General features: G+C 34.6%; 2 protein-coding genes across 6 annotated transcripts; one reads left to right on the top strand and one right to left on the bottom strand.

The window, feature by feature from the left end:
• Nucleotides 1–1948: 1948 nt before the first annotated feature.
• Nucleotides 1949–8738, top strand: LOC8268416 (mechanosensitive ion channel protein 2, chloroplastic). 5 transcript variants are annotated; one of them, XM_048370738.1, is made up of 14 exons: nt 1953–2378; nt 2710–2897; nt 3011–3076; nt 3337–3488; nt 4080–4203; nt 4321–4418; nt 4500–4613; nt 4995–5055; nt 5592–5741; nt 6006–6116; nt 6347–6514; nt 6629–6742; nt 7299–7355; nt 7710–8738. In XM_048370738.1, exons 2-14 carry the CDS (start codon nt 2820–2822, stop codon nt 8526–8528), a joined length of 2112 nt encoding a protein of 703 aa, XP_048226695.1. In that variant the 5' UTR covers nt 1953–2378; nt 2710–2819; the 3' UTR covers nt 8529–8738. The 5 variants fall into 5 exon arrangements, with proteins under 5 accessions (XP_048226696.1, XP_048226695.1, XP_002514042.1 ...); XM_002513996.4 differs by having other exon boundaries at nt 1955–2378; nt 3331–3488; XM_048370739.1 differs by lacking the exon at nt 6629–6742 and having other exon boundaries at nt 1949–2378; nt 3331–3488.
• A 463-nt stretch (nt 8739–9201) lies between these two features.
• LOC8268415 (O-fucosyltransferase 31) lies at nt 9202–12973 on the bottom strand. The gene is made up of 10 exons (XM_002513995.4): nt 12530–12973; nt 12360–12422; nt 12164–12248; nt 11980–12050; nt 11807–11895; nt 11515–11718; nt 10688–10949; nt 10100–10327; nt 9754–9951; nt 9202–9558 (listed from the first exon to the last, which is right to left on the bottom strand). Exons 1-10 carry the CDS (start codon nt 12656–12658, stop codon nt 9328–9330), a joined length of 1560 nt encoding a protein of 519 aa, XP_002514041.1. The 5' UTR covers nt 12659–12973; the 3' UTR covers nt 9202–9327.
• Between the last annotated feature and the right edge of the window lie 522 nt (nt 12974–13495).

The raw sequence follows: 13495 nt of genomic DNA on the forward strand, positions 1-13495 counted from the left end.
TCAAATCATAAACAACAAAATACAACACAGGCATAGTTATCCAGTAAGTGATGGTACAGCCGACATAAATCCAGGCTAATTTTGGCATTTGATTTACAAAGTCCTTGTCCGACCGCCATGAACGAAGAGGGAAGACAATCAACATGCCATACACGTGTCTTTTCCATCTCTTTCATGGATAAGTGCTGATAATGCAGGATCCATCCATATATGTACCATAAAATCTCACGATGCATAAAAACCTTATGAGATACATATATTACCAGTACTTTCTTCGAAATTACAAATATGTTGATAAAATTCTATCCAAATTAAATATTATATTTATAGGACAACTTTTTTATGATTTTATATTTCAAAATTGTATAAAATTTATAACTATAAAAAATTATAACTTTATGAGTATTTTTAATGGTGCTTTAATTTAAAAATATAATTTTTATTATAAATAGTATCTTTAAAAATATTTAAATATAAGAGTAAATATTTTATTTAAATTCAATAAATTTTTTTATATTTTATATTATTTTTATAATTTTTTAGTAATTTTTATTTTTATTTTTATTTGACTTAATATTTAATATTCTTTGGTGAAATAACAGTAAGCATATATTAAAATCTTACCATATTATTTAAATAATGTTAAGAATATAAAATAATAATATAATAAGACTAAATATAGCATAATATATATTTTTAAAAATATATAATAATATTATTATATAAGAGAATATTGTTTTAAGATGAAATTTAAAATTTTTATAATTTATTATAATACAGAGCTTATTTCTATTTATAAGCACTTTAAATTATAGTAAATTTTTTTTATAAGTACATAGATGTTATTTGTGTATATAGTATCATTATAGAAAAAAATTATTATATTTATACTAAAGTTGACTTTTATACTTTGGAAGTACATATTAATTACCTCATACTTCAATAAATTAATCTTTACTTTTTTCCTATAATTATAATTGAAATTTATTTATAAAATAAAGCTTTATCTATATTATATAAAATATTTATCGAGAAAATATTTCTTAATTATTTGTGTGTTTAAATATTTAAATAAATTATAAAAATATATCTTTTGATCGATATAAATTTTTTATATACTTTTACTATTTTTTAAAGCGCATAATGCTATCTCTTTTTCACCTTTTAGTTTTATTATCGATTCTTTTTAATAATATTAAAAAATACTTTTCTCATAATATTTATTATATAATCAAATTATTTTCCGTAAAACAAAAAAAACCTAAAATATTATGATAACTTAGAAAATAAATAATTTTAGAAATTAACATCTTGACAATTAAAATATTATGATAATAAAAAAACTGATAAAAAATAAATTTTGACCGATCAAAAGAAAATTATAATTTACTAATACTTAACTCTAGAAATATTTTATATTTAAAAATAAAAATTAAAAGTTAAATATGATTGAATTCGAATAAACAAATAAAATTTATAGGATTGTGATTGATAAAAATTAATTAACTAACAAATAATATCACATCAAGATAAATTAAAATCTCAAGGTAACAAAAATCTATTATCTAATTGGATGTGGATATATCTCAATCCTAGTTACCTGGTGTCAACACAAATTTTAAAAGTCTTCCTTCTATAACGGTAAATTATCTAAATATTCTTTTAAAAAATAATCATATTAGAAAATAAAAATATATTTTTTATTTATAAGAAATTAATGGAAATAAAAAACTGCGTATAGGAATAATCATCTTCCTGCGATATTATCACTGGTTGAGCTGAGGCTTTTAAAGTCGAACAGAGGTGGATTAAATTAAACTCAATAACTATCCAACCAAACGTAGGCCGCAATTCGCCACGTAAGCTCAATTCTAGTTAAAAAAAAAATAAAAAATCATCTAGTCGCCACATAAATTCACACCAGTAAATAAAAAAAGATAAGGAAATTAACGAAAAAAGACTAAAATTCACATAATCCAAAACCGTACAGTCCTATTGGACCACGTCGGTTAAGAGAAAATTCAATTCAGCCCCCCGGTGCACGCTAGCACAGTAGCAAACCATTTTGGCAATCTCCTCCTCCAAAAACGTCATTTTTGTGTGTAAAATTCCATTTCTCTCTCTGCAGTAAGAGGAAAAAGAAGCTACATAGTAACATCTTTTTTGTTCGGCAACTGTTGAACTGGATAAACAATTTTAGTAATACTAATAAAGCCACTGTATTGTGTTATTTATTTATTATTATTACTATATTCTTCTGTTTCTTGAGTTTCTCACCGAGTTTCCCGGTAAGATTGTTTTCTGTTTGTTTTCGTTCATTTTGTTGATTGCAGCCTCGATATAAGTGAAGCTGTGAGTTGGAAGCTTCTTTTCTATAGGTTGGTAATTTGTGTTCTATTTTTATTTAGTTTGATGTGTGTGCGCTGGTAGGTATAATTGGAAGCAATTTGGTAACCTTTGGAGTGTTTTTAAGGAAATTTGTGAGAACTAGGGTTTTGAGTTTAGATTGGAGCTTGCAAGATAAGGATAATTTGAAAGCTACCGTTTGAGATAGTTATGTTAATTGTTTAGGAAGTGGATCTGTTATTGTATGGATTTTCTATTTTATTCTCTTTCACTTTAGTGCTTTTGCCTGATTTATAGTTGTCAGGTCATTTATTTGATTGTTTTTGCACTGAATTTTTTGTGTGATTTCTTGGTTCTTGTCAGGTGTATACTTGCTTGGTTAGTATAGTATATTTGAGGATCACTTGGGTAAAAAAATTTGTTGGAACAATTTGAGCTCTGTGGCATTTTTATTTTCTACTTGGGAACCAGCCATGACTTGTACCGGTTCAATCCAATTGTCTCAAGAATTGAAGATTTACACTAGTCGTGGATGTGGTAGCCAACAGAATGTATGTGACCTTATTTTTTTGAATTTTGATCTCAATTAAGTATCACTTTTGAAGTCTAAATGCTTGTCTCTAATACTATGGGTTTTTGTTTTTCATTTATCTGTTATCTGCAGACTGTTTTGGGAAAAGGAAAGAGCAGACTATTTTTGGCTAATGTCACCCTTTCCTCACATGGTTTGGTATGTAAAAAATTTAAGAATACATCGAATTTATGTTTCAATAACTGTTATTCTCTGCTTTGTTGTTATGTATAGATCTTGTTAGCATTATTGGTTGTTGTTAGATGTGTGCTTTAAAGTGTACTTAGTGAAGGTTATAAGTGCATCTAATTCACTCTCCTGATGCATGTATGCCCCCTTGCATTTGGGTTTACAAATTGTTGAACTTGTAAAATTTAATACCCTCGCAAAATTTCTGTATGCTACTTCTTTAGCGACAGGATGCTTGGACTCTTCATTTTCTAAGCAGCATGCATCAGCCAATAAGACCTGCACCTTCTAGATGCAATGTTTTGGTGTGCCAATCTCTTCTGACATCCCAGGGAGGAACAGAGATTCCCCTTGTGAAATCTGCAGCTGTGGTCTTGACGAGGTATCTTCCAATTGCTATTAGAATCCTTTCTCCCCTGGAGAATTTTGTTACGCATAATACCCATATAAGTCTGCATTTTTCAAATTTAGGTGCTAGTGTAAGTGTATGCTTACGGTGTTTATGCCTTTGTTTTAAGTTGCAGATGGAAAAATGTTGCAATATTACCATTTTTCAGTGGCTGTTGATATCTAAGAATAATTCTTTGCATTCTATTATATGTCATTTGTGTTTCTGTTGTAGTTTTAATAGTAAGATGCTAATTTTGTCAAGATAGGTCATTGTTCTGGTCACTATCCTTTTTTTCTGGTCATTGATCTTTAACTCTAACTTCTCCTCCCGCCTTTATGATAAAAACTTTGTGGATATAAACATGAAAATGAAATGCTTAAATGTATATAGATTTCTTTGATTTGAGGTTAGGTTTTACTTACACATAAGCATAAATTTACACCTCATCAATGAGCCAGGAAATACTCCAATTAAATAATTGATTGGTGCCTTTTTCTCCAATTATTTCATTCCTCTCTTCCACTCTTTATGGAATAGATAGTATTGACAGAGTTTTTTTCTCAATACTGGTGGATTTTGTAGGTCGTACAATGCCCTATCTGGAAGTCCTCTTGTGCTTAAATTGATACCAGCAATCAGTATCATTGCTTTTGCTTCATGGGGTCTAGGTCCACTCTTGCGTCTGGGCAGAATTATTTTTCTCCATGTATTAACTTTTGATGTGTTTTATTTGAACCTTAAGCAATGGTTTAATTTCTTAGTATTCACTTTATTAATGTTCTGCATCTCATGGGACTTTTTTGTTGGTGGCAATTTTTCACAGGGATCTGATAACAATTGGAAGAAAAGTAGTACACATTATGTTTTGACGTCTTATCTTCAACCTTTGTTGCTATGGACTGGAGCAATACTCGTCTGCAGGTATTTGAGGAAAGTCGAGTCAAATATTTAAAGTTTAGAATTCTATGTCAATTAATGCTAACTAAGATCTGCATATTTCAGAGCATTAGATCCTGTAGTTCTGCAGTCAGAAGCAAACCAAGCTGTGAAGCAACGACTACTGAATTTTGTGCGCTCATTATCAACTGTGATGGCATTTGCTTACTGTTTATCAAGGTTTGTCTGCTTAGTACTGCAGTATGCTTTTTCATGGGCTGTTGATATTTAGATTCAGTTTGGTCAAGCGCTTGGCTGCTTAAGGGGATGGCTTCCCCAGTTTTGCCAGTATAATCAAAAGCATTTAAGCTGTAAAATTTGTTTAATAATTTTAATGCCTTGTTATGGTAAGTGGTTCTTGGCATTTCTGTTGTCATGAGTCTATTGCTTCTGGTGCTGAGTTCCCTCTTCATTTCTGGAATTGTAGGTTTTCATATGATTTTATGATATCTCAATATCGGCTTTCATTCTTTCTGTTGCTGATTATTTCTGTATTTTGTATGCTTGATTTCATTTAGGCTTTTGATTTTTATTTTTAAGGACTTGACCTTCCTTTTACAGCTTGATTCAACAGGCACAAAAGTTTTTTACAGAAATGAATGACTCCAGTGATGCAAGAAATGTATGTTTGCTACTGTCTTTATTTCCTTTTTCATGCCTTTATTAGTTCTGCTAGCGGTCCTGCATAACAAAACAATTCATCTTTGTTGCATGGTGAATTACCATATATCAAGCAGCTCCCATCTCTAGTGAGTACAGCTGTTGATAATATGAGCACTAATATTTCTTCTATTTACAGTTAGTCATTTATTTGAACTGAATTTCTTTCATCCATCAAGCATTGTGTTTGTCTCATGTTTCCTTAATAGCTGGATCAAGCTTCTATTATTTGGACCTATGCATTGGTCTTCAGTCATGCCATACTCTGAAATGAGGAATTACCTTATCAACGCTCTTTAAAGCTGTGTCATTTAATGAAATGCTACTTGTATCTTATCAGATATTTTTGAGAAGCATATTAATGTTATTTGGCTCACCTGGTCATATGAAATTTTGGGATCAGAGTCTCAACATAATGGGAAGTTAGCTAGAGTGAGGCTGCATGCAGATTCCTAGGCTTGTGAGTATCATTTTAATCAAGTGTTTATTTTTCTGCAGATGGGCTTTAGTTTTGCTGGAAAAGCTGTTTATAGTGCAGTTTGGATTGCTGCTGTATCATTGTTTATGGAATTGCTGGGTTTCTCTACCCAAAAGTGGCTTACTGCTGGGGGTCTTGGTACAGTATTGATCACCCTTGCTGGACGCGAGGTAAACATCTTGGTTTTGTATGTATTACCACTAGAATTGCACTGCAGTTCTCATGCTTATTGGTTGTAGTTCCTCCTTGTACCTATTCTCGGTAATATTTAGAAATCTCATCAACAATATCCGAGAATAAGATTAGTTTGATAGGGGTTAATACTTCCTTAGTAGCTCAACACATGTACTCATTACCTGCTTATGCGTTCATAGGGCAAGAATTCAAGTCTGCTTGAGTGGATATTTATTTACATTGTGTTTTTGTACATTCAGATACTTACAAATTTTCTTTCAAGTGTGATGATCCATGCAACACGGCCCTTTGTTGTGAATGAATGGATTCAAACAAAGATTGAAGGCTATGAAGTTTCTGGCACTGTTGAGGTATGTGTTCTCTCTCCTTCCTTTATATCTTATAAAAGAAGGAATAGGCAATTTACTTGTGTAAAAAAGGAAATGCATGCATGTCTACTCCTGCTGCCTCTGCTCAAAAGTGAAGTGGCAGTCAGAGATTTGGTTCTTTTGCCAATTTACAAGAAATGGTAGCACTTTAACTCTTGAACCATTTAAGGTTGTTTGATTGTTCCTCTAATTGATATTTTATCTTGTTCCAGCATGTGGGTTGGTGGTCACCAACAGTCATAAGAGGCGATGATCGTGAAGCCGTTCACATTCCAAACCATAAATTTACTGTGAATGTTGTGAGAAATCTTAGCCAGAAGACTCATTGGCGCATTAAGACCCACCTTGCCATCAGTCACTTGGATGTTAACAAAGTTAATGTGAGAATCAATGTCATTGCATGCTTGTTAAGCATCGTGCTTGCAATCTAGGTTCTTTTGGAATCTCTTTTCAACCCTTACCAGAATAATGAATTTTGCATTTTCCATGTTCAGAACATTGTTGCTGATATGCGCAAAGTTTTGGCAAAAAATCCTCAAGTAGAGCAGCAAAGGTTGCACAGAAGAGTTTTCTTGGATAATATTAACCCTGAGAATCAGGCTCTTATGGTAAACCTTAAGTTGCCTTCTTTACCTTTTGAAATTAAGATATTCATACTTTTTCTTTTGAAGATATATATGAAGTGCATTATCAGAATATGAGGGCACCTTTAGAAAAGGATGTTTTGAGAACTCATTCCCTTGTCCCTTTCCCTTTTTAGCTTATTTTAAAATTAGCTCAATTTATGAAGAATAAAGACCATATTTGGAGATTATGTCTGGTTTTAGTCTTGAAGCCATTAAGGGCTTACTTTTGCACGAATAGATTGTAGTTTCAGTTGATAATTGATGTATGATAGCTTCATGTGTGTTATAGAACTAAAGACTCCTTGATCACAATTAGCTGAACTGTTTATTTGGTTTGCTCTTAAAAATATCTTGTCTCTAACATGAAAAGTCTATCTCTGTAAACACAGACCAAAGATTTCATTTTTAAAGCTTTGCGTTAAAATATAGAAAAGTGCATCTACATATTGCATATATATTTGTATGTTGGTCTTGGTTAAGAAATTGATGTTTGCTTGTTCTTCATTGTTTAATGTCTGTCCATTGACCTGTGTTGCAGATCTTGGTGTCATGCTTTGTGAAAACCTCACATTTTGAAGAGTACCTCTGTGTAAAGGTAAGAGTATGCCTGATGTAAATTGCTTCATTTTTGAAGAATGTTATAATGCAGAAAAGTAAATGAATCTGAAGCTATTCTTATTTTTTTTCTTTTCGGTATTAATCAAAGTTTTATGGAATTTATTTCAAATGATTGGAGACCATAAATAATAAAATATTGAGCCACTGAAACCTTGGTTATGTCAGCTATCCGCTATCTGATCTGTGCATTTTATCTAGGTGGACAAACTGGGGCATTATGCTATTAGCAGTCATTATTTTTTTCCAGTTACATCTGAGTTTTGATGCCATAGCTTCAACGATGCGTGTTCTAAAATTTTGCTGACTTGGTATTGACAATGCAATCTGACAGGAAGCAGTACTCTTGGATCTTCTTAGAGTCTTAAGCCACCATCGGGCCCGGCTCGCCACACCTATTCGTACTGTTCAGAAAATATACAATGAGGCTGATTTGGATAATGTACCATTTGCCGACACAATTTTTGCTCGTTCAAGAGCAGCAACTAACCGCCCATTATTACTGATTGAACCCTCTTATAAAATCAATGGCGACGATAAAACTAAAGCTTCAACACAGTCAGTAAGTACTAATGAGGAAAAGGATGGTAATGTTGAAGCTGCCTCAACATTAGCAGATGCCAAGGCAGGATCAAGTCCAATTGTTGAGTTAAAAAGAGACAAGGTTGCAGCAACAACTATATCTGACTCCAGCATTACTCCTGAGGGTTCAGCAACCACGGCATCTGATTCCCAACTTGGCAAATCAGAGCATGAGATTTCAGTGCCAAAAAATGCTGAAACACAGGAACCTAGTGGAAGCATGGAAGGTTCAAGGAATGAGAAAATGGGGCTAAATTCTGAAGACCTAACCCTAGGAAGGTCAACATCTGAAGAATATTCAGCCATTTCACAGGCTCAAGAGGCTGTAGAGAGGTCTGTCACACCACCACCAGTATCCAGGCCTCCCTTGGAGGAGAACATCGTCCTTGGTGTTGCTCTAGAGGGCTCAAAGAGAACACTTCCAATTGAAGATGAAATGGACCCATCGCCTTTCTCCTCTGAGTCTAAGGAATTGGCTGCCAGCAGGAATGGAGGAGGGTCCCTTACTGCTGGGAAGGATAAGAAAGATAGTCAGATGCCAACAGTTCCAAGTGCCTCACAAGTTGATTAATGGTTAAAAAAAGAATTCTTGGTGAAGTTGTATATGACTCTTGACCACTGGGATTGTGCAGGAAGGCGGGAGCTGTGTTTTTAAAGCTGCCGTTATGCTGTTCATATGTTCTCACGAAATTGCCCTTTGTAAATAATTATTGTTACAGGCTAATCTGAAAAATGAAAAGTAGTTGACAAGGCAAGTAAGCCTATTTAGTTACAGCTTTAATTAATGTCCCAGTTAGAAGTATTTAATTACCAATTCTGATTTTCAGATGTGAAAATTGACAGTTATGATAATTGGTAGTTTCTATTTCACAGAGAGAAACGGAGACAGTTTCATCATCCTTGTATGCCATTTGAGGAGCTTTTTGCTTCAGCTTTTCTTTCAGATTATCTCATCTCAGCTCTTGTTATCGAGTGTTCCTGTCTTGAGGAAATTGAAGGTGGACCTAATCCACTCGTCCAGCTATTACTGTTATTTCAAAGCGGGATAAATTTTTAAGTTTTAAGAGTATTGCTGAATTTCTTTTTAATAAATTTCCCATTAAAAAGCCTTTGCTTTTCAATGTCGTTTTAAGGTCTTTTATAGCAAGTTCCAGTACCCTCCGCTCAACATAATGTCATTTTAGGGCTATTATAGCCAGTCGTGCTGTCAATTCCTTGCTCTTGATTGCAAATAATACACCAGGTTTGTGGGGTAGGAGTGAACTCAATTATCAAGTAACAGAAACACAAAAGTACAACTGTCTAGTTACTCTGCTATGCACAAATAAAGATAGTACCGGTTGCAAGAAATGTGCACAAAAATGAAGCTTTTACTTCTGCATCTTTTCCGACTGTAATTGACACATACAATCAGGAATAGGGTATGTATAAATTGATTGCTTCTCCTTTCTCAATCTAATCTGCCCTTGTCTATTCTTATGGCCCTTAACCACAGCAGTCTGAAATTCTGACCACTCAACACTCTTGTTCAAGAAAAGCGGACCCAGCAATACCATGTTTGGCCTTATGGTCTTCAGGTTCAGGTAAGCTCTATGTCCCACCTGCCATTGACGTAACATCTTATCATCATACACTGCATGGAGTTTCATACATACATGGACAGCTTGGAATCAAATGACACAAATAGCCACCAGAAATTTGTGGCCTGTGGATTCAGCCTAAGGTGAAAGATTGTCCTACAGCATTTAAGAAAATACATGTTAAACCAAATAAAGCATTTTTTTGTTTTGTTTTACCAAAGCATTATGCATGTTTCCTGGAGAGGCTGATATGAAGATGTCGCTCTGCAAGCTCACATAATAGTCAACTGCAGCCAATAAAGACGCCTTGCCTTCAACTAGAGCCAATTCCTCTGCAGAGGCCAAGCTCTTCTTGTCTTCCATTGAGGGAAATAATTGCTTCAAGGTAGAGACCCTTGCTTCTCCACCATATACCTGAAAAAAGTAAATTTCTTCAAGTGTCAGATTCCCATAGGATAAAACAGGTCTCTTTTTTACCGAGGCAGATGATAAACTGCCTCCAACTTGTGATATTAATAGATTACATAGAACTTCCTTACTAAAGAGAAGGTACAAGATTAACCTTGTGTGAAGCAAGATAGAGACGAGTACTATTGCTGAAACCTAAAGCGGCTAGTAGTAATCCAATCTCTTCAGGAGTCAATGGGCAACGACCCTGACCTCTCAACTCTTCATCTGTAAACTGTGAGTTCAAAACTCTTCCCTGCCAAAGCACTTGGCGATATTTGGCCAGAGCAAGTCGTTCAGCCTTCCCCCCGCCAAAGTCACAGGATGAATGAGCAGCCATATCCTGTAAGATTTCAGGTTACAGGAAGAGGATATATAAAATTTTAATGCTAAAAAGAAACTTGAGCAATATAGATACTCGATAGAGAACAAATCAAATATCAAGGAGATAATAAACTGATAGCAATATGTTGCTTGTTTCTAAACCTGGAAATAACAATATATCTGTTCACAATATGGACCTATCAGAATTATTAATGACATCCCATGGTTCGTAAAATGTGAAGCAAAACATATTCCTTTATTTTTTCAAACTTAAAGGCGATTGAATATTAAGCCTAGCATAGTCCCAAATCTCTAAAAGGTTTCACAAGTCTATCCCAAATTTTTTTTGCCTATTATTTACATAAGTTGAGGATCATACCTTATCAAAGCGAAGATGCAATACAACATACTTTCCAGATCCCTCTTTTCCAGTATCACCTCTTCTCTCCTTCACAAACTCAGTTCCTGAGGCGCCAGAAGGATAGCGGAGACGGTTAACAAGTGTATCTCCCAACGACTTTATATGAGCAACAAAAACTAAGGCTTCAAAATTGACTTTACACCTTAGGCGCTGTATGTTTGTAGGTAAATTGTCAAAAGCCAAGCGGTGAGAGAATGGAGCAATAGCAGCTATCCCATAACTGCAATCAAACTGATGCAAAAGTCAATGTCTAGTGAATTAATTAAACAATAATTAGGCAGAAAATGTTACAAAGGCAACCAAAAAACTCAAATGGTATTGGCACAAATTCTGATGAGATCCATAGGGAAGCCATCAAAGTCTTGAAATTAGGAAAATGTGATAAAATATGACAGAAAGATAAGAGCAGGTAAGATCATCAAATAGCATGATGTGAAGTAAGCATTTATTAAGATTCCTAAACCAAGAAAAGGGGCACCAGACTAACTGAAACATTTTCATTTTTCTTCTATTAATAAACTTTACTGTATCTGCACATGGTCCTTCCATAGCACACAGATGGCATAAGGACAATGATTTTGCATGATAACTTCAACAGACAGAATAGCACAGCGAGCAAGGTGTAAATGGCAGCACTGGCAGAAACAGATAAGAAAATGAAGGATGTATACAATCAAGAGAAATAACCAAACAAACGACTCAACAAGTCACATGGAATGGAATAGTCTGACTATGAAACTCCAACAACTTAACTGTTTCTCTCGACCAAACAGAAATTTACTGACCTCTGCAATACAGGCAAAACATTTTCCAGATACCAATTAGCTGAAGCATGAAGAGGTGCAGTCTTGATTCTTGTAGCTCGTATACCTGTAGCATAGTACTCACGTGTACTCCAAGAGTACTTGCTGGGAGGCTCTTTAACAACAGATATTTCATGACGCAGGATGTCAATAAAGTGATCCGCATCAAATATTTCCACGAATGAACTGCAGAAACCGAAGCAATTTTACGATATCTAATTTAAGGTCTGAATTCTAAAAGGGAATAAACACGTATTGAAAGGCAATTAATTACCTAGAATCTTGCCAGACAGGATTCACTTCAAGATGAGGAATGACAAGGGTAGCATTGAGTATTTTAGCAACAGCAACCGCATCACATATCTTAAAAAAACAAGATACAAGTAAGGTGAAAAATCAATCCAAGGCAAATCAATTGAAGTGTATCTTGGCCAATTAGTAACTTACTCCCATTCTTTGCTGGTTTAATCCACCATCAAGAAACACTTGAATGTACACTTGAGATTTTTGAGGCAGTGCTTCAAAAAATATATGAAGTAGAAATTATTTTCATCATCGTTCATCATTATTATTAATAATAATGATATAATAACGAAAAAGATGTCAAATTTATTATTAAAAGAACACTTACAAGGTTGTATAATATTGGGCTCAGTACAAGGTTTCCATCCTTGGTAAGGCAATGGAGACCAAAGCTCAGACTGTTCTCTACTCAGCTAAAACAAAAGTAAAGAATGATGAATAAATAAACAAATAAAAATATAATTCGCAAAAGGATAACTAACGATAGTATGAATAAAAATATAATTCGCAAAAGGATAACTTACGATAGGGCGATTTAGGGCAGCTCTTAAAAGCGGAAAATGTCTAGGTTTCGGAGCATTCCATTCCTACAAATGAAAACACAGAAAAAAGAAAACGAGGTCGTTTACAAATGGGAGAGAGAGAGAGAGAGAGAGAGAGAGAGAGAGAGAGAACAGAAATGATTGAAACGTACGGAGAAGAGAGAAGGATAGGCTCGGCCCAATGGACGGAAGAGATTGGGGAAGAACATGGGAAGAAGAAGGATGAGAAGACCACCAATTGCCACTCTTTGCTGTTCATTGTACAGCATTTGCTTCAGCATTGTTGCTCGATTTGCAAAACTAACCCTAATTTCTTTTCAAGTTCTGTCCTACGGCAATGTGGAAGAAGCAGGAGTCACTTGTTGCTCTTGAATTGATTCATGAAGGAAAGAGAGATGAGATCAGACATTAACTTAACCGAAAGTGTTTGCTTTTGTTTACTTGCTTGCTGGTGGTGCTGGGAACGAGAAAGGTTATCCTGTGGACGTTCTCACGGCTTTGTTATTTGCACCTTCTCGTTTTGGGAGTATAATAATTAGTATGGGGTCTCAGAATTCAGAAATTCTCTGATTAAAAAGAGGCGTTCCCTGCCAGTATCACAGCCCAATGCCGATTGTCACAGCCCGTATATTTCCCCTTCTCGCACGAAGGTTCAATGGCCCAGGAAGCCTCTAGAGTTCGCTACAAAGCAAGGGAGGATTCTAGAACATTCTAGAATCATCTGGAGACATCTGGAAACATCTGGAACATTTTAGAATAATCTAGAATGCATGTATAATGTGTAGATAAGTATGGAAGTGTGTAGAACATTCTAGTACTTAATCTTAGCCATTAGATCGAATGTATCATCACCGTCCATTGAGGAGGTGGAGGCCTATATATAGCTTAGAGAATTCATTTGTAAGTATCAAGCATCAAGTTGTAATCAAGCTATTCAAGCTTAATAGAAGAGCAAGTAGTTTCTCTCTCTAGAAATTCTCTCTCTAAGCTTTCTTAAGCTTCCTTTTGTTCTTCTTGCCATTCTCGCTAGCATTTTGCCTAGCATAAGGAGGAGTAGGCTGACTAGCTGACTTGTTTCCGCGAGAAAGTAGCTAGTGCCGCACGGTTCGTTGGTAGCA

The sequence above is a fragment of the Ricinus communis genome, chromosome 2 (assembly GCF_019578655.1).
Source record: "Ricinus communis isolate WT05 ecotype wild-type chromosome 2, ASM1957865v1, whole genome shotgun sequence".
NCBI lineage: Eukaryota > Viridiplantae > Streptophyta > Magnoliopsida > Malpighiales > Euphorbiaceae > Ricinus > Ricinus communis.

Coding starts and splice junctions, on each gene's coding strand:
- LOC8268416 (XM_002513996.4), top strand. CDS start 2,820: ATGACTTGTACCGGTTCAATCCAATTGTCTCAAGAATTGAAGATTTAC. Junction 2,898..3,010: donor GATGTGGTAGCCAACAGAAT/GTATGTGACCTT, acceptor TGTTATCTGCAG/ACTGTTTTGGGAAAAGGAAA. Junction 6,743..7,298: donor CTGAGAATCAGGCTCTTATG/GTAAACCTTAAG, acceptor CCTGTGTTGCAG/ATCTTGGTGTCATGCTTTGT.
- LOC8268415 (XM_002513995.4), bottom strand. CDS start 12,658: ATGCTGAAGCAAATGCTGTACAATGAACAGCAAAGAGTGGCAATTGGT. Junction 12,423..12,529: donor CCTATCCTTCTCTCTTCTCC/GTACGTTTCAAT, acceptor TTTCATTTGTAG/GAATGGAATGCTCCGAAACC. Junction 10,328..10,687: donor TGCATCTTCGCTTTGATAAG/GTATGATCCTCA, acceptor GAAATCTTACAG/GATATGGCTGCTCATTCATC.